The following is a 20,990-nucleotide window of genomic DNA, read 5'->3' as shown; positions in this document are numbered from 1 at the left end:
AAGTCTGGATTGCTGTAACAATTTTTGGCAGACTTCAGTCTTCATCTATAAACTCAAGCATGTAGCCTTCCACATTACCAGACAAACCCTTTGGGTACATCCATCCACACAAAGTTCTAGACAAGTGATCTTGGTTTGAAGACAGAAAGCTCAGTCTTTCTTCCAAACAGGGCACATATCAGCCAGAAGATGGGGAAGAATTATGAAATAAATACATTCTGCTCTGTCAGTAACTTCTTGATAATGATAAACTCAAAGGAAGAGAATGCTATGATAATGTTATGGGGGCAGAAGAGCAAGGTTAGGGTCCACCTGGAGACCTCCAGCCCACTGATATGACCAAGTGTTATCTGGACAGACTCAACATTGCTGCTGAAAACATCCAAATGCCACAGAATAAGGCACATGTCAACTACATAAGGCTATGCAGGAAAAAAATGCATCTGAAATCACATCTTACAATTCAGTTTATCAGTTTGGGAATCTGGGGTTTAGAATTTAGATAAAAACATCACAAGTATTCCCTCAAAGATGAAATGTTGTGAATACATAGACAACATACATAGTGCAGTCCTTAAAGCTCTCCATTTCAACTCATTTTAATTGTTGCCACCCCATTAGCCAGCAGTTAATACAAAAAGTTGTTCGTTTAGTTACTGGGTTCCCTCATTACAGATATTTCCTTACGAAAAAACACCAAAGGAGGAATAAGTAGAAAACTCTGCATGGAGCAGCTAGCAGCATTAGAGCTTAAATTGTCATACCTAATTTTCAACAAACGTGAGCAGAGACTTATTGGGGCACTCCATAAGATGTAACAATTGAGTAAGCAAATTCTTCCATCAATTACTTCAGTTGATTCAGTGGGAAAGATGGCATACCACAAACAACTTCTTACATATTCTCATTCCACACATTTCCCACCCCAGAGCCCTCTCCCCCAACCCCCCAGAAATGTCTGTTTACTAGATGGTAATCTGAGTTGAGACTTGAGCATCTTCCACCAGCTGACATATTGCAGCAGTGTTCACCATCATTGTCTGAAATATTTCTGTATGGTATAGCACCTCAACAGAAGGACAGATAAGACAGTAGCAATGACTAGCTGATGTTTCAGGCTCATAGTTTGCAAAAACATCTTCTGTGCTCCCTGTTGCAAGATGGCCACTTCAGATGTTATCAAATACTTGGAGCTCTGTCAGCCAAACACTGGGTTGCCAACATACCCCAAGGTGCTATATGTACCTACAGTTGACAAAGCACAAAAAACATTTGCCCAGTCTGACTCAGCATTAGTAGACAAAATAAAACCAGGTTCATATAAAATTATCGTGTAAACTGAGCAAATCTTATGAGCTCCACAAGTGCTAATTATGCAAATGTGGTCCAAGTTCAGAGTCGATCTTTTTATCACAACTATGGCAAGGATTTTGAAGGTCCCAGGGTCACAGAGATAATCCACATCAACACACAACTTATCAGATCTTTCACATAAGTGCCTTTACACTTGAGATGACAGTAAATAAGAGGTGTTTTACAGGTCTAATTTGCAATGACTTTCAAACAACCCCATGGATCCATAAATTATGGTTCTTTTTTTTTTTTAAATGAAACTGAACTTGAATCTTCTATAATATGTAACTGAAAAACATACAAGGAAAAGTGAATTTTGTTTTAATTTGCAAACGTAAATTTGTGGAGCCATTTACAAGTCCGAGATATTCTGGGATAATCCCAAACCAGCCAGTTTTTTATTCTTAAAAACCAGAGACTGGGAAAAAATAATACTGTAACACAGAATCATTTAAGGCTTCCTGGTTATTCATTTGTACTCAGATGTATAATTGTTTGCAATGGTTCAAGAACAATATATGGCTGCTTCTAGCAGGTAGACCCTTTAACAAGACACTTGCCACAGACATACCAAAAGACTTCTTATACTGAGGAAGACAAAAAAAGGGAGCAGAGGCTCTTATTTGTCAGGACCAATTGCTCTCAGTTTCCCACCATGAGAAACATTTTCCCAGGGAGAGAGAAATGAGCAAGGAAGACAATGGCTTTTGGCACCACAACAGTGAAGATCAATACACAGGATATAACAGAGGATGGAAAGAACAAAGTCTTCTTACAGTGACAGAGTAGAGTTAGTAAACTCAGAACTGAGGTAAGAGGTAAAGGGATGCATGAGAAAATGTAATAAAATGCTGGAATAAAAGTTTTTGTCTAGACTATTTGAGTTGAACATCATCTAAATCTCATTTCACAGTCCCAGCTGTGTGCTATCCTGAGTACTGTGTAAAGCCCAAATACAAAGGCTGGCACACTGCCCCACAGTAGGCAATGACATGCTCAAGTCCACTAGCAAGATGTTCGGCAAGTTCTGTGTCCATTCTTCACACCTTCCTGCCTCCACCACCCACCCAAGTGTACCCCAACATCCCTAGCATTAGCACAGTGAAAAGTGTTTAACAGATACATGCTGTAACAGCTCAAAGAACACTATAACAAAAGTCAAGACCTTCTTGCACATGGCCTCCAGAGCAGCACCTTACTTACCAGTCCTGGTAAAATTAGAACCAGCTATGAAAGCAGTGACTGATGGACCCTAGGCAACATCCCATTCATGTCTGTCAGTACCAGGAAAAACTCTGAATGGGAAGTATTTGTCCTTACATTTCAGTGCTGTAATTTCAAGAAAAAGTTTAACTGCATTTTAGAGTCAAGGTGACCTCAAAAACCATAGGTTATGAGAGCAAATATTTTATCCTAACATGAACAAGGCCAATACATTCAGTTTAATCTTTATTTCTAGTAAAATTTGTAGTTTCAAGTAGCCAGGACTGCCTGCCCAGAGCGGCTTAGCTTAGCGGTTGCTCCTGGGGTTACCCCTGCAAATGCAGCACCAGCCAGGCCCTGTAACTGGAGCCGGTCTGTGATCTGGCAGTTCCTTCTGAGACAGGTTCACTGCTACCTGAGCCTGCTGCACTGCCAGCCGACTGGAAAATGCATGGACAGGATTACATGCCCAGCTATTGGAAAAGCATTACCCAAAGCTACAGATGCAGAAGTTTCCTCCTGAGCCTCTGCTCCCAAATACAAAATCACAGGTACCTAATGCAGCACTTTGCTAACTGTGAAGAAGCAAATATGCCAACTAACTGTGAACAGAGACGTCCATTAAGAAAAGATGGTTTTATAACACCAAACTCCTATTACAGGAGTTCTGTTATGGTACTTAGTACCTAAGAGGTCTACTGTTATGCCAGAAGACACTTATCTTTGGTAGAAAAATTTAAGGTTCTGATCAGGACAGCCTTCTACAGACTTACTCTGTCAAAGAGCACAGTTGCAAGCAGCTAGCTCATACCCCACAACCATAAAACCAGATGGCCCAAACCCTTTTCCTATGGCTCCAGTTAAGGAAATTCAGTCAATTTGCTGAACATTTGCTCCAGTAAAGGGCTCTGTACAACATAAAACACTGAAAGCACTCAAGACTTACCACAGCTGTGAACTTAGAGGGCAGATTTGCCTGAGATACTAGACTAATACACTTTATTAAATTATGAGGCTCTTCAATCTGGCATTTCTCAATTTTTCCAATATATAACTGCTCTCTCCTTCCTTAGAAATGACTATGGATTTCCTAATCTAGTTATTACATCGTCTGAGGCATGCAAGCTCAGATTTTCATACATAAATACACACACATCTTCTGGCCAGACCATTCTCACAAATTGGTCGCACCGGATCTACAGGGTCACAGTTCTGGACCCAATCTCACTGCCAGCCATTGCAAACAAGGAGGGAAAAAAACATTTTCTGAGAGTTGACTCCAGAAGTCCAATAAAAAGGCATTCTGATGTAAAAATTGGAAGTGTTAGCAAACCACTCCTTCCCTTGAGTTTTCTTGTAGAGACTTATTCCTGTTCATTCACTCTCCCAGAGTAATCTTCCCCCACTTCCTTGAAAAAAGGTCTCGTTTCAGTCTTCTGTGTCTGCTGCCACAAGTCCAACCACATCCATTTAGAGAAAGGAAGCACTATTTCAAGTCATGAACCTTAGGACTAACACACAAAGGGACTGTGATGCAACAGCAACCACAACCCATGCTTCTGGGACCAAGTGTCAAAACTGCTAGATTTCATGGAGCCTGTCAAATGCCAACACTGGCAGAAGGCTGACGGACTCTTGAGACTTGTCTTAGTTTACCTGAATTCCCACAAAGTTAAGTCACTTTTAACCACACAGACACAAGGTGACTTTGGCATTCATCAAGTAATCACAGGCACAGCTAGAACATTTAGTATTTGTTTTTCTGCTTATAGGTATCAATAGCCTTTAGTTTACTTTCAGATGTCAGGCTTTCTACAATGCCATAAAATGACATTTTAGTAGAGGCAATAGACATTAAATAGTTCTGTTTTTCTCTCAATGTGTAATGATACCAGAGCACAGCCATCTCTTGTCTAGTAGGGTTCTTTACATTGTGCAGAAAAATAACACTTCATTATATTTTAACTACAGCATAATTGTTCTGTATACTTGGAAGAACAGGGAGGGAGACAGAATAATGGGTCTGAAGGAAGTACATGAAAATTTGACCTTAAACAATTTCAGTTAGCTTCAAAGCACGTGTTGCCATCTACAATTATAAACCTGAAATGCAGTTTATAAGTCTTCCTGTTGCCCAACTATTTCCATTTGCATTTAATTGCAAACCTCACTCTGTATAAATACTTCAAGTAACTTCTTAATAAAGTTATCTCTGCATATGTTACTAGTCAGTCACCTCAACACAACTGGATTCCCCAAGATATGGGCACTCAGTGTTTTTAAAACTTAGTTCCTTTCTGTGAAATACCTGGTTGTCCATAAAGCTCTGGCTGCTGATAAAACCTCAGTCTAACATTACCAAAATAAAGTTGCAAGCCTAAAGAAGCACTCAGGCTGATGGAAATGAGGAACTGAACACCAATTACAAGCCATTTCTTTCCCTTGCATGTCATCCTGTCTTCATGTACATAGTCCAATCCATTATCACAGTCAAGCCTGAAGCCAGCTCGGAAAAGACTACACTGGTAAGTAGTCAGTCCAGCTGAGAGGTGTGTATATTTTCTACACACTTGCAGTAAGCATGATGTTTTTCATGTGGGTTTTTAAAAAAGCAATTTTTTGAAGATTTGGTTGGTAAGATTAACACATCACTGGAGGCTCAAGATATTTGAAACTGTATCACACATTCCAGCAGGAATTTCCAATAGGCTTTCCTTCTCCAAAGGTTAATTCATGAAGAATCAACTACCAAAGCGTGAAATGTTCCTGTCAACTTTATACGCTCACAGCTTTCTCAGCTTGTGATTTGAATTCCATGTATTTTGACACATTTGCCATTTTCTGTTCATTTCACTAGAATTATTGCTTGCTTTTTTATTAGCAATATACATTAACAAGCTTTTATTAAAGAGCCAAGATTTTACCATATGGAACCCATTTCCTTATATTTTACCTATTCTGAACTCGGTTCAAGCTAACACAAACAAAACGTAAATGAAATAATGAAAAGAATAGTTTAATATTGCCAGGATAGTAAAATAAGCTACTCAGATATGAAAGACAAAGGGAAATGTTAGCATCCATAGCAAAAGTAGACATGGCTTCAGCTTTCTGCTGAACCCCGACGGCAAGTTTCATTATATGCAGTCACAACATTGCTGGTGGGTAGAACTCCACCCATGAACATTTGTAGATCAAGTACAGGGCAGAAAGACACTGCAGAAGCAGAGTAGAAGAACAGGAAAGAGGGACAACAGACCACCAGGAGGAATGGCAGAGCACAGACTGAACTCACCACAGTGACAGCAGGAAACCTGAATTCAGGTTTGTCCGCCTCTCCTCTGTTCACATGCAATATTTACCCACAGCTCTATCACTCCTACAGCTGCCAGCTTAGATGCTTCACTCTACAAACAGTAGCTAAGGTCACCCTGATCAAGCTGGGACATCTTATCCCTCCCACAGGACCGGGATGAAGTACGAGGTTTACCATGGCAAATGAGGACTGAAGAGGCCAAACATGTTTGACAGGAACCTTTGATGTTTCACCGACACACAAGCTGGTTGAAGTTTGCAAGAAGCAGCATAAGGTGAAGGTTTTTGTTCACTGTCGTTACTGATAAGCAGAAATTCAAAACAATACTTGTCATTTAAACCATAACCAGCTAAGGTAAGTCCCTGCAAAATGTTGCACATGTGTTTGGTTTTCAATCTTTATAGTGTCAAAAAGCTGACTGCATTACAGCTAGAGACCAAAAGAACAATTTGTAGATACAGTTGCAGTAAATGCCTTCTACCTGGATGTTGGCAAATAAGGGGCTACTCTTGGCTGTGAGAAGGGAGGAAGAGAAGAACAAGAAGGGGGAGAAAGGGGGGAGAGAGAGCAGGGAAGGGAAGGAAAGGGAAGAGCCCCTTTCAGCTCCTGAAAAAGCCCAGCAAACTATTCTCTTCGGGAGTGAACAGCTGCCAAACAGATTCAATGTTCAGGTCACTGTGAGATTGACATCAAAAAACTTCCTACCAGCAAACTCATGCTACAGTAACCAGCTGGAAGAAATGTGGTAAGGTACAGCTTAAAGAACAGAAAAGGAGGATGACAAGTGGGAGTGCTGGAGCAAAAGGGGCAACCTCTTCCAATGTCAGCCATTCTGTGAGTCTGTAACCTGAGGAGAAAGCTACGCAAGTGTCACAGAGCAACTTCAACAGGAGCTATATAAGCCTCAGGGTCTGAACCAGAAGACTCAGTAGGGTTGAAACATCTGCCTAGCAAGAGCCAAAAGCAAAAGCAAAAGCATCACTTAAGCATAGGTAAATTTGAAATTGCAAGATAGCACTATAGAGTCACTCATCCCTGACACTTGGTCTTTGTTTCTTTGACAATTCATTGTTCCTTGCTCCTTCACCAGTCTGTTGCAGGGTCCAGCATCTACAAAGGTCCAAAACACTGTTTCACACTCTCCACATTCTGAAAAAAGCTCCAGAAACACCTGAACTGTTACAACACTTTCTTCCTTAAGATGCAAACACAAGTATGTGGATAAAATAGAAAAAAATATGCACACCATGATGTTTGCAGCCGTGAACTTGGAGAACACATTTCCTTGACTGCTTTGCTTTTCCTCCCTAAATAATTATTACAGCCTCAGTGCCTTTGAAGTATGTTTTTTTTTTTTTTAAAGAAACAATGGCTTTTTAAATCTTATCAGGGGAAAAAAAACCTTAAGCATTACGGATAACAGCTGAACCAACTTAGTTTGTACCTACAGAATAAATTGTCCCATAGAATTAAATTGAACAGTTTTAGTACAAACATGAACTAAAATTCACAGAAAGTAAAGAAATGTTATATGGTACAGAACATCCAACATACATTTGAGGGACCCCTAAGCACCCAGTCGACCCCACAAAACCATGGCAGCTCCTGCCCTACCTCCCATGTTTCCAGCTCCTCAGGGAAGGCAGTTGAGCTGCTTGTGAAACAACTCAAACCACAATGCACTTTATTGCTTCTCTCACTGCAATTGCCCAGCATGAGCAGGAGCCATCATAAAAGGGGGACAGAGGTACAGCAGGCTCACAAGCCAGGAATTCACCTTACAAGCTCTTGTCCTCACTGACTTTGCCAGTCCATGTAGGTGCAGAAGGGTACAGGGGCAGGAGACACCTTCTTTGTTCCTGCTTCATAGGTGGGATGATGATCGGTTTTCACAGGTAGAGGACAAACTTGGTGTACCCTCACAGGTAACCAGTTCAAAGGCGGTGCCATATCAGTTAGGGCCTCAGTTATCACCTGAAACCCGCTTGGCTACCTCTGCTCCACAGTGAGCAGAGCAGTGCTTGCAAAGTTATCAGAGCTGGCACCACTGGCTCCAGGTTGCCTCATCCTCGTGCTCCCCATTAAATGCACACCTAGTAAAAAGAATTAATTCTCCTTTGTTATCAGGAGTTAGAACTATAGGAGTGAACTGAAGCTCCAACAGTCTGAAAGTTAAATGTCAGTTCTTACATCAAGGTTTGAAAAGAGCATACAAAACCCTGCCTTTTCACTCAATAGGTGCAGTGCCTAAATATTGAGAATATAAACTGCTTTGAGTGACAATGACATAGCTACCATTGCACATATCACTGCACAGTCATTAGATATGAAGTGAATCAGATGTTCCCCCCTTACTTATCAAGTAATCAGAGAACTTCCATTTCCAGGACAAGTCACTGACAGCTGTACACACAAGATATGCTTTCACTAAATCATGTGTCCATCCGTTTCTAAACATAATTATTACATCTACTAAACTCAGATTTCCTCTAAGCTGAAAGAAAACTTTGTCAATCTCTCATCTTTAATTTTTCAGGTTACTTGCTCACATCAACTCCATAGTCCACTCAAAAAAAATACAGTTTGGTTTAATGCAGTAAGCACTGACCCAAAACAGTCTCTTCACTACCTTGACTGCATTTCCACTAATGAAAACACTGCAGTGACGATGCTAAACATCAGTTGTGAATAAAATAGTAGGAGATGATGCCCCATCCCCGGAGGCATTCAAGGCCAGGCTGGATGTGGCTCTGGGCAGCCTGCTCTAGTGGTTGGCAATCCTGCCCAAAGCATGGGGGTTGAAACTAGATGGAAATAGATAAAAAAGAGATAGATATAGATAGTAATATCAGGATCATCATGCAAACACCTTAAAACAAACAAGCATTCTGCTTGAAATAGCAACACTAAGACCACTAAAATACAGGAAGCATATTTAGCTTTCATCACTGTTGTGGCAACCATATTACACGCAATGCACATAAATTTAACATCAAATTAAGCCACTAGTTCAAGTTTTGAATTTTCTACCCAACAACAGAAATCACATCTAGGAAGGCTCAGCACTGACTTTTGTCATCTTCTGTATAGCTGCAGTCTGTTTCCTTCACTGAAGCACTGCTTTAAAAAGTAGCACTCGTTAGACTTTTTAACAATCTCTTCCTCCAGGCTTTATGCTGGTTTCCCACTCATGCTATCTGCAGTCATCATCCATGCAGTAAGGTACTTAGAGCTGCTATAGGGTACAGAAGAGTATGAAAAATAACATCTAGTACTGTAATGGGAACAGTTTCTGCACAGACCTAGTGTCACAAAAGGGCTTGTTTTGTTACCATCAGTTTTTCTGCTTTGCTGGATTGTAGACGAATGGCTGTAACAACTGAGCTGAAGGAAAATACTTCTTTGTAACTGACAACAGTTTTCATACAGATGGTCAAGTTCCAAGAAAGCCTTTATTTTGTAATTTGTGAAAAATAAATTTAAACAACCCAATCAGATGTAAACTTGCATCTCAAATGTGTCTAAGAAACAAATACAGACCAATTCTGCTACTGCTCTAGGAACCCAAACACCTCAGTAGCTTATTTCTTCATCCATTCAGGGTTACAGATACAGCCATCATCAAACAACATTTGCATCCTGCATGAAGCAGGTAACTGGTTGTCCACAGCATCCCACTGTAGTTTTAGGAAAAAATATATAGACCAACATTGCATAAATCCACTTTTTTTATTGTGTCCATAAACATTTGTGGATCTGCTTAGTTTTGTTCAAGTGCAACAAAAAAAAAGGAGAAACTATCAAGTGTTATTGCCATGGTTCAGTGTTATGGGAAACACTAGCCCTAGTTTTGCTGTTACTACTGAAAATACAAAAAAAATACATTCAGTTTGTTTTAGAACATCTCACATTCAGCAAAATCATGTGTTTTTCTTTTTGTGATAGGTATGAAGATAGAAACTGGAGCACAAGCAGTCTGCCTTGCACGTGATAAAACTGAGATGGCTTCTGGAGTGTTGTAATCTACTGTTTAAATGTTTATTATCATCATGGTCAGAGGTGATGTAAATTCAGAGTGGTAGGCAGTCACGTCCAGTCTTTGCAGCTAAGCTGGCTACCTGCTTTCAGCAGTCAGCTAACAAACACCAAAGCAGGGCTGGTTCATCTCCCAGCCTCTGCTAAATCACAGTGCTGAAATCTCTGCTCTGCCGTGTCCTGAAAAGCAGTAAATCAAAAAGTTTGAGGTCACATATAATGAAATAATGTTTACAGTGTGCCTGGAAAAACAGTCAACCATTTTTCCTGGGTAAGTGCTCTATCCCAGACTAATCTGAGCATAATCACTGCTCCTCCCAGTACACTTTTGTATTCTTTTTAAGTTACACTACCACATATCCAGGCTGACATTTCAAAGCATTATTTCTCCTGCTACATCGTATTGAGAACATATGGAATTTAAGCCTTGTTTACTACTGAACAGAGGCCAGCCAGCTATTGATTGGGTAAATCAGTTGGCCTGAAAAAAACTAAAAATCCCAGAAATGAGCAGTACATACCACAAGTCACTTCTCATCCCTGCAGTTTTGAGGCCCTGCAACTCAAGAGTAACTTTACAGTCAGAAAAGGGGTGGAAAATTGTACTGAAACTTACTTTTATGTACAAGAAGCATTTTTTTTTTTACCTTTCTTGTTCAGTCTAATGTTTACAGTTCCTTACAATTTTTGTACCCCTGCAGCAGTGCTTGGTGAGCACCACAACAGCTTTGCTGACAATTGCAGCTTTACTGAACTATGGCATTTGAGACTGAATTCTCTCAAAAAACATTTCTGTAATTCAAAACTGCTTTGGCCACAGGACAGCTGAGAGCAAGCCCATCCCTGGCAGGCAGGCAGTGGCACCAGACCGGCAGCAGCACCACAGCAGGGGCACCCAGCAAGCAGGTGATGCTCATCCCACCACCCCATGTACCTGGAGGTCCCCTGGCCTGGTTCACCTGCACACTCCTGTGCCATCCCCATGTTTTGCTGTCCCTTTGCACGCACACTTTCCCAATCAAATATTTGTCTCTATATGCAGCAGTAACACAGCTTAAAACAACTCGACCTGCTGTTTGTGTTCATCCCAGCTCCAGCTACGCCATGAGGCTGGCAGACCTGACTGTGGGTTTATGCTGTGAGCCAGACCGGGGACCTAATCCAGCCAAAAAAAACCACATGGAAGGAGTCAAGGCTGCTTCTCCCAACAGCAGAGCTGACTGAAAGTGCACACAAAACCACAGCTTCAGGGTGCGGATCCAGAGCAATTTAAATTCATTTAAATGCTGGCTGCCACAGTCCCACCTGGCCATAAATACTCCCCCTCTTGGGGTCAGCATGAGCAGCTGTGTCACCCACAACCAGCCACTTCAGAGGCTGGAAGATGCTGGAAACCCAGCCATGCAAATCAGCTCTGCAAGGAGCGACTTGCCACCCAACAGGTTAGGTCTCCATGCCATCATATTGGTGAGAGGCGAAGACCACAGCAGCCCAGCAGACGGCACCTCAACACTTTCAGGCTTTGCAGAAGGCTCCCCAGCTGCAAAAGTCTGCAGCAAGCTGGGATCTCAATGTAACAAACACCAGTTAAAACAAGTTTCTCTCAAAAGAAGTTAGCCCTTGATAAAAGATCGTTTTCAGCAAAGCCAACCTGTGCCCTTCTTAAGTTTTCAAGCACTTTATCTAGTTTCTAGTCACTTTAACCAGACTATTGGACACAGAAATCCTCTGTACTTAGCAACAGTTCCACAAAACACCTTTGAAACACCCGACAAAAAACAGAAGTAAAACATTTAGTGGCCTTCAACACCATGGAATACATTTCTCTACATACTTTGGGCTTTTCTCATTTCAGCTTTCCAGAAATTAATCTGTACTGGGCTCATAGAAATCGAGGCTCCAGTTCTGCAGATATAACTAGTGTAATGAGCATCTTTACAAATTGAGCACAAATGCAGGAAGATATCCTCGATTTTCAGGCAGAATGCCCAGATGATGGCTAGTATGCACAACTTCTCATTTTCCAGCCTGCACGTCTGGTGTTCCCAGCCTGAATACCTTGTCAGAGTTTGGAGCCAGGTAAGAATCAGTTTAAATACCTTGCTGGAGGCCACAGGAGCTTTTGCTACACTCTGAATGAAACAGGTCAAAGTCCACAGGAGAAGACTGGCAGAGACCACATCCCTTATTACCAGCTTTTGCTGAATCCATGGGCTGCTTAGCCTGCTATACCCAAGCCAGGAGAAGATCCTGAGATGAGAACTGCAGTTTCTGCCAGCTCCAGAGTCTGGCAGGCAGGGCAGGCACCACACCTTGAGGCAGCAGCTCCTTGGCCTGGCAGCTGTTTGCCCATGGATATGAGTCAGAGCCATGAGGTGCTGCTCAAATCTGACTCCTGAAGGATTTGTACCTGGCCAACCTCTTAACTTGCACAGTAAGCGATAAAAAAGGATAACACTGACATGATTCCTCCAGGTAAGTTTCTTGCTAATGCACACTCACTTGAATAAAAGAGAAATTTAATTAAACTCTGAAGTCAGCCACCAATACAAGTTCTTAATGGTTGTCTATTTTTTTTTTTTAGCATTTCAGAATGTATTCAGGAGCAAGAGGAGGGTTTGTAGGATCACCACTTGATTCAGTATCTCCGCCGAGGGGCAGCAGTAGATCTTCAGACCAAAGTATGCCTTTTCTCTGCTACACAGGACTCCAACCAAGGACTGTGGCCACATCTCCTCCTCCTCCTGCCCCATGTCCCACCCTGGCACCCTTCAAAGGCCATCCCACGGCACCCTCCTGGCACTGCCTGCTGCCACCAACCTGTCACCCCATAGAGCAGGATACCCCTGGCCACCAGCACACACCTGCCTCTCCCTTCCCCCAGCTGTGACGCTACAGCAGTGCATATCCTGTGGTTAACACTACTCAAAGCACAGCTGGCACGCTGCAGAAGATGACAGTGGTTTTCTAAAGGCAAGTACAAGCTCTGAGGCGTAGGAAGTGCTGATCCACCCAGAGAGCTGTGCAGGGCCCACCTTGTGTCCCAGCCCATTTCACTGCTGGGCATCAACAAGCAAGGTGCCCCCACGGGGCACTCCCTGCTTCATCCCCAGCAGGTCACAGGGTGGGCACTGCTTCCTCCCCACCCAATGCCAACAGCTTGGTTCTGCAGGAACAGTTCAAGGATATCTGTTTCAAAAAATCACCAAAACAGCCTGAACAAGTGAAGCAAACACAGCAGGTTAATCATTTGCTGCGAGGAGCTGAGCACAGCTTGCTTATCATCCCGGTGAAGTATGACCTACCAGCCCTGTCTATCACTGTCAGGCATTTTTTTCCCAGCACACAGGTAAGATTCTTCCCAGTCTATCACAGCAGACTTGAACCAGCAACAGTAACAAGCAAATCTTGAGATGGAACAACTATGTAATTGAAGCACAGCTCTCAACAGAAGAGGCAAGCTGCAAATCTGCATGCTTCCTACTCCCTGCCTCAAGTATTGGACTTGATATAGCACACTTGTGTGTGCACTATAAAACCCGCTTCCAGTGCGATATTAATATTTCCTGTTTCAACAGCGCTCAAGTAGCTGCAAGCATGCTCTAACATAGCTCAGTCCTTTCTTTACCAAGAGACCGGGGGAGATGAGTCTGCTTCGTACAAAAGGCACACAGAGAACCACTCCTACCAAATGAATTATGTGCACTTGGTTAAACAAAGCAGTTAAACTTTTCAAGTTCTCATTCAGCAGTTTAATTATTAGCAATGTACAAAAGAGTAGAAGAGATAAACAGTGTGTTTGGTTGCCAAATTACACCCATCAATAAAAAAGAAAAGCTTTCTCATGAGCCGCAAGTGCTACAGAAAGCATACACCCAACAGAATATATATGCATAGGATACAGTTAAGCCTTTTCTTAAAGCTTTAAAAATCCATCTGTTTTCATTTAAAAAAATCCTATGGAACATTTACCAAAAGATTTTTTTCCTACTCAGTTGAAAAATGGCCATTTGTTTCCCTGCACTTAATACAGACACGCAGAAGTCATAGATTCTCAAGTTCAACATATTTCTAAAAGTCACTGCTTTGCAAACTTTCACATCCTGCTGCATTAAGGTGCAGTTTCATAGAGAGGCGTAGGGTACGTTTCACTTTGGGTTTGCCCTGCCTATCTTCACAGGCAGGGAAACTCTCAAAGTTTCATGCTGCTTGTTTGCTCATCTCCTAACACCAGAAAGAAGCAGTCCTGGGAGGGATGATCAGTAGCATCAAAACCACCCCCCTCACTGGATATTAAGGTCATGTCTCCTCTGTATTCACCCACCCCAGACCAATAAAGCTGGTTTTCCAGCTTCAGCAGGTGAGATGAAGACTCCTTTAGCTCTCGTCACAAGATGAGCAGGAGGATACTGCCAGCTGCAAAACCTCAAAGCATGTAGTGAAGCTAAGAAGAGGAACAAGACCTCAGGATGAGGTCTCTTCACACCTCCCTTTCAACAAGTTTGATGTTGCTGGTGCACCTAGTTTACCTCCCTGCTCATTCTGTAGCAACCTGGGCTCACTAACACAGGTACATTAATTCAGCAACTTTCAGCATGGAAATGCCTGAAATCCTTTCCAAATCCAGATGTTTGTGGCCTCATTCACTGTAGCTGTATTACATTCCTGGAAGTGTCATGAAGCCATTCAGCCATTTCTCACAAAATGTAAGTATTTGTTACTTCACACAATTTTCAGAGAGACCAAGCTGCAAGGTTTGAGGTTTCAAAATGATAGAAAAAAGGCTTTTTCCTCAAGGATACACTGCTGTCTGATTTGCTGTATTCCTGTATGAAAAACTTCACATTTAACTGATCTGGGAGGCACTTCCAAGAATTATACTTTTCTTTTTCATAGTCTTCAATGGTACCGGGCAATTTCGTCATAGAAATGGCTCATCCCTTGAATTTTATTACAAGGCCCGGTTCTCTGCAATTCAGTAAAACTGCAATTGATTGTGTTGGGATTGAGAAATAAGCCAAGCAACAGCTGTAACCAGACTGGAAAGCAGCTACATAAATTCAGTTGCATTGAGCCTGTTAACACAGTTTCTGCTGTATGAGCTACTTCCTTCTGCTTATATGATCTCACTTGAGTTTGTGCTGGACACGAACATCTGAAAAACCCAACGCAGCACCAAAGAAAATCTTTTACAAAGTCTTTATTTATTTAAGGCAATTGACAGCATGCAGAGTTGGAGGCACCTTTCAACAAGCTGTCCGTGAAGCCACAAAGGTTTGGCACTGATAGGCAAAGGCTTTTTTCTGAGGCCCTGTTTCTCCAAGGTACAGTGTTCACCCTGAGCTAGCACCGGAAAAGGATCCTCTTGCTTGGTTTCATTCAGCTATTTCCTGACTCTAAAGATGAAAATGATCAGCTACAAGGATTTTTTCCAGATGCGTATCTTCAAGTAACTACATCAGCAAAACTTGAAAACAGAGCTGGTGTTTAAGTTAAGGGTGTCTTCCCAATTACTTTCCCTTTGTATTATTAGGTCCCAAGGTACCCAAAGATACTTTTCTCACACTAGTTTCCATCAGGCTACAAAATGTACCTGAGATTTGTATGCATCTTCCTCTCTAGCTATCAAAATGAAGTGCTACTGGCACCCATGCAGACTGATTCATGTACTTCCTAGCAGAGAAGGGTCATAGTAAAATGCTAACCTTCTTCAGAGTAACCTACAGCCTCCGCCAGGAACTTGAAGCCAAAGTCAAAAGTACAAGTTAGGTTAAATGTTTAAAACAGTACTAGTTTGCTAGAGCAAGAAGCCTTAGCAATTTGATAGCCTAACCTGGACAATTTATTAACTCTTATGAGAAAGCCTGTACAGATGTTGTGTTCCCATGATCTAAAGGGCAATTTTAGTTATACAGAGAACCTGCAACTTCTGCGGGGTTTCATAAGACATCAGATAATGCAAGCTGAAGTTTTCTAGTTGGAGAGCTTTCTCATCCCCCCCCCTCCTTTTTTTTTTTTTAAAAAAAAAAAGATGCTTCCTCTTTCTTATTTATCCCCAAAATGGCAGGCAAATACAGCATAGCTAAAACATATTTGGTTTTCTAGACCCAGGCTAGAACTAAGAAATTAAATACATGCATCCATACTTCTGATATCACCTCAGAAATGGCTATGGTTTGCAGGTGTGTGTCTATATATATATATATATATATATAGACACACACACACATATATATATTAAATATGGGTATCAGCCCAACGTATGAGGAGCCTTTATTCAAGCCTATGGAAAAAAAATATCTCCAAGGCTCCTACAGGAAAAAAAATGTAAAAAAAAAATAAAATAAAATAAAATAAAATAAAATGACAGTGTGATACAACAGCCTCAGCTTCTCACTCAGGGAAGGACTGAAAAGCAACTGAAGCCTATGCAAGCAGACAGCATTGGTCAGAGGGGAGCTAGCATCAGAAAAGCAAAGAAGTATGCTCTCACCCACACCTGCCGGCACCCTGGGACCAAAGGCCAAGCAGTAGGAGAGTGGCTACAACTTAACACACACAAAGTTCTCCCTGATCACCCCAGTGAAAAACTCAGAACTGCCATCGCAAAACATGAATGCTGAGATAAGAGACCATATCTTCAAAATGACACTGAACATGTTTATCGTGGACATCCTTTCCCACCATAAATAAGGGTGTGAGATTCTTAAGAACACCCCAGTCATCTTGGACAGTACGGTAATCAATAAGCCACAGTGCCCAGCCAGGAACCAAGGCTTAAAGGATTGGCCCTTTGCTCCTTGTCAAAGATTCTTTGACCATATTGGACTTTATGGCAAATGCCACACGTCCAAATTCACACGTCCCAAGAACCACTAGACCAGATCTGCAGAGCAGATCCCATGCTGCTGAAGACCTGATGGGCACACCATTTGCACTTGAGAAGCTTCTGCACATCAGGCACATGAATAAAGCATCACCACAAGGTCAGATCACCATGAGGCCCAGAGATTGCCCTCAGCACCACATCTTCCCAGGCCCCACTCCCATGACTGGACTCTGCCATACCACACAAGCAATGGCACATCAAACTGGGATGACTGGGAGATTAGCTTCAAAAGCAAACTTCATCATCGCCAGCACAGACACAGAGCATACACGTCCAGCAGCCACTCTAGAAAACATCAGTGCTAACCTTCAGCAACCATCTCCAGAAAACATCATCAGTACGCTTTCAAAGGTCCCTGGGGCACCCACTAGGTAATGCAAATGAAAAATGAAACCTATAGGCATGGTCTACAGAATGCACCACCTGGGGGGCATTGACAGAGGGAAATGCTTAAGAGGGTGCAGGATCCTCCAAGCTGAAGGTTTTGCTGTCAAGCACCAGCTTTCACACCCGTCCTGGGTGGAAGTGGGGTGGCCCCTAGCCTTGTCAAGGTTTCTGTGCTTCTGTAAAAAAAAAAAAAAAAAAAGTAACTTTCAGAAATGGCTATAAAAAAAGCTGCAATGCTAAAACCTGGAAAGCTACTCATCAGACCGCAGGATGCCAGAGCTGCTATGAGCTTTGCAGATAATTTGCATATTCACTTTTAGCGATGCCTACAATATCAGAGGCATTTCTTATCAGGATGGCAAAACCAAGGGCTTACACGTCTTTGCCCAAAGGAGATGAGAGAAAACACAACCCATGCAGGATCCCAGCAAACCACAGCAATGCTGAGAGTGCCCTGCAGCATGCAGGAGGAGGAAAGCTGCTTCAGGGATTTTTTTAAATATAGGTTGGAGAAACAAATACACCTTGTCTGGAAGGAAACGCCTGGTACCTGCACTGCTTCTCACCCCACTCAAGCTGTAATTTGAAGTTATAAAGTTATAATCCGAAGTTATAAAATTGTAGAGCAAAGTTTTAAACTACAGTCCAAAATTCCGAAGTTATAAACCAGAAGTTATAAAGTTAAAACCTGAAAGCTGCAGTTGCAGTGTGAAGTTATGAAGTTACAAGCCAACCTGATACTTACAACACTGCGTTACAGAGGTAAAACCCCAAGCTCTAGCAAGAACCTAAAGCCCTGGAGTTACAACGCGAAACTACAGCTACAATCCGTTCAGAAAGTTTCGGATTAAAAATAATAGTGATGATTAAAAAAATAAAAAAGGCAACAAAACAGGAGCCTGAAAACCTGTTTCGAAGCCTGCCGGAGGTCGCCGCGAGCAGACCCAAAGCAAGTCGGAGCGCTGCGCGCAGCGCCGCTCTGCGAAGACAAGAGCCGGCCGGGCTGCTTTTCTTTGCCCTAAACCCTCTCTTTTCGCACGAAAACGAGCAGGCCGGCGAGGGAGGGGACGAAAAACAGGCAGGCCCCGGGCGCCCCCCGCTCCCGCCGCCCCCCGAGCCCACTCACAGCCGTAGCGGGGCCGCTGCAGGGGCGCCAGCTCCTCATGGTGCATCCTGCCGCCGCCGGGAGGGACGGCGCCCGCTGCCGCCCGCCCTTCTTATGCGCCGGCCGCGCCGCGCTGATTTGCTGCGCCCGCGCCCGCGCCCGCCCCGCGCCGGCACCGGGGAGCGGGGATGCGGCCACCCGGGGAGGCTCCGCGCACGGCTGCGGGGCGCCGCCGCACGGGAGAGACGGGGGGGCGGCGGGTCTGGGTGGAGAGGAGAGAGAGAGGGTGGGTGGGGTGGGGAGAGAGAGAAAGAGAGAGAGAGGAGAGAGAGAAAGAGAGAGAGAGAGAGAGAGAGAGAAAGAGAGAGAGGGAAAGAAGGAAAGAAGGAAAGAAGGAAGGAAGGAAAGAAAGAAAGAAAGAAAGAAAGAAAGAAAGAAAGAAAGAAAAAGCCAAGAAAGAAAGAGAGAAAGAAGAGGGAAAGAAAGAAAGAGAGAGGGAAAGAAAGAAAGAAAAGAAAGAAAGAAAGAAAGAAAGAAAGAAAACAAAAGCCAAGAAAGAAAGAGAGAAAAAGAGAGAGAAAGAGAGAGGGAAAGAAAGAAAGAAGGAAGGAAGGAAAGAAAGAAAGAAAGAAAAAGCCAAGAAAGAAAAAGCCAAGAAAGAAAGAGAGAGAGAAAGAAAGAAAGAATACAAAAGCCAAGAAAGAAAGAGAGAGAGAGAAAGAAAGAAAAAGAGAGAAAAAGAAGGGGGGAAGAAAGCAATCCCACCCCACCCCCCACCCAACCCCCCAAAATGAGCAAAAGAGTGAAAGAAAGAGAGAGAGAAAGAGAGAAAGAAAGAAAGAAAGAAAATGAAAGAGAGAGAGAAAGGAAGAAAGCAAGAAAGCAAGGAAGCAAGCAATCAAGAAAGAAAGAGAGAAAGAAAGGAAAAGAGAGGAAGGGAGGAAGAGAGAAAGGAAGAGAGAAAGAAAGAGAAAGAGAGAAAGAAGAAGAAAGAAGGAAAGAAAATACAAAAGCCAAATAGGGAGGGGGAGAAAAAGAGAGCAAGAAAGAGAGAGTTAGAGAGGGGGATGAGAGACAGAAAGAAAAAAAGGAAGAGAGAAAGAACAGCAAAACAACTACAAAAAAGAAAAAAGGAAAAAAAACTGAAAGGAAAGAAAACAAAGTAAGCAAATTAAAAAAAAAAAAAAGGAAAAAAGAAAGCCAAGAAGTAGGGAAAAGAGAATGCTGAAGAAGAGAGGAAGAAAGGAAGGAAAAAGAGAAAAAAAAATAAAAAGAAAGCATAAAAAGGCAAAAACACCACCAAAAGGGGAAAAGAAAAAAAAAAGTTTAACTAAAAAAGGAAAGAAAAAAAAAAAAGAGTAAAACAAGTGAAACCAATGAAAAATAATAATAAAAAATAAAAAATATCTACCCCAAATAGAAATAGCCAAGCCACCTCTCCTCTTGAATTTCTGCAGAAAGGAGACTGTGGAGAGGGGTGAGAAACCAAACTTGGGTTTCCCACTTGCAGTTTTGCTGATTCGAAACACCCTCACCCTCCACAAGCAGTGTTTTTGCTGTGCCAAGAAGCCACCACCACAATCTGCAGTGCGGTCAGGGCACCTTTGGAGCATGGTGTACCCATCGGCCTCCCCCTCATTTCCAAGGTGTGGGAGCAGGGTGAGTGCCCTCATTGGTGGCTTCTGTGTAGGGTGCCCCTGGTGCCCTCAGTGGTGGCTTCATCTCAGGCAATGGACCAATAAAGCCTCTGGCCAAATGTTCACATTTTGTGGCTGGATGGTTGCCACCGGCTCCTGGACAACACCTGAGATGCACCAGAGCAGACTGGAGGTGGGAAGCGCTGGAGGTGGAGGCACACTTTAGGGTTGCACTGTGCCTCCCAGGCTGCCTCTAAGCCTCCAGCACAAAGTTTGCTGGAAGACAGACAGTGAAAGCAGTGTCCATGCACAGCCATAACCCGTCCTGCAGAGTGTGTGGGACACAACGTCCCTGAGCGTGCTTACAGTTTAGTGCACAGTGTGGAACCTGACAGCTCTCAGCAGGTGTTTACAGACTGTCCATGAGATTTCAGTCATCTCTGTTTCACAATGAAATCATGCTAGCCCTACAGAGCCTCCTTTGAGCTTTTCCACAGGTTGGAGGATGTCTGCAGGTTGTTTGCAAGGCCTCTGGTTTTGTTCGTTCCATCTTCAGCATTGCTGGGAATGGCTCATGAAGGGATGAAAACATGCTGGAGGGAATGGACATTTCTGGTAGTAATTAAAATACAGATTATATAAGATGAAAGGGCTGAAAGAGTACAGGAGAAAAATGACACCCAACAGGAAACAAATTTACCTTTACTGAGGTCATTTTAATTTTCTCTACTCCCTGCAGCAGAGGGTGATGACTTACTGTAAAGGCATGCAGGGCAGACACAGGTAGAGCTGCAGTCCTCACTAGGCTTTCTGAACACTTCTGAAGGATCTTTTTAACAATCGCCCATATAATTTCTTCTGATCTTAGAAGTAAAAGTGGGTGACTAAACCAACATGGAAAAGATTTTAGTTAAAAGTGGATATGAGTAAAAGAGTAAAAATGTTTTATTTGCTGTAAATTATCATTTTGACTGATTTTTATAATGTTATACTTAGCCAACGTCAAGAACGTATTGAAGAACGCTTTCACAACCCAGTTTCTTTGTTCTTTAGCCTTTGCTGTGT

General features: G+C 42.7%; 1 protein-coding gene across 7 annotated transcripts in view; it reads right to left on the bottom strand.

Annotated features, from left to right (window-relative positions):
- The window catches only part of IQGAP2 (IQ motif containing GTPase activating protein 2), a 125,667-nt gene extending 107,200 nt beyond the window's left edge, over nucleotides 1-18,467 (bottom strand). For all 7 annotated transcript variants that reach the window (XM_083816248.1, XM_083816252.1, XM_083816250.1 and 4 more), the window contains exon 1: nucleotides 18,310-18,467. In XM_083816248.1, coding sequence (XP_083672374.1) covers nucleotides 18,310-18,355 — 46 coding nt within the window. In that variant the 5' untranslated portion in view covers nucleotides 18,356-18,467. The remainder of the gene's footprint in view (nucleotides 1-18,309) is intronic.
- Nucleotides 18,468-20,990: the final 2,523 nt, after the last annotated feature.

This window comes from Anser anser (genome assembly GCF_964211835.1).
Source record: "Anser anser genome assembly, chromosome: Z".
NCBI lineage: Eukaryota > Metazoa > Chordata > Aves > Anseriformes > Anatidae > Anser > Anser anser.
The sequence above is the reverse complement of the archived record's forward strand: the minus strand, read 5'-3'. Positions and strand labels throughout refer to the sequence as shown.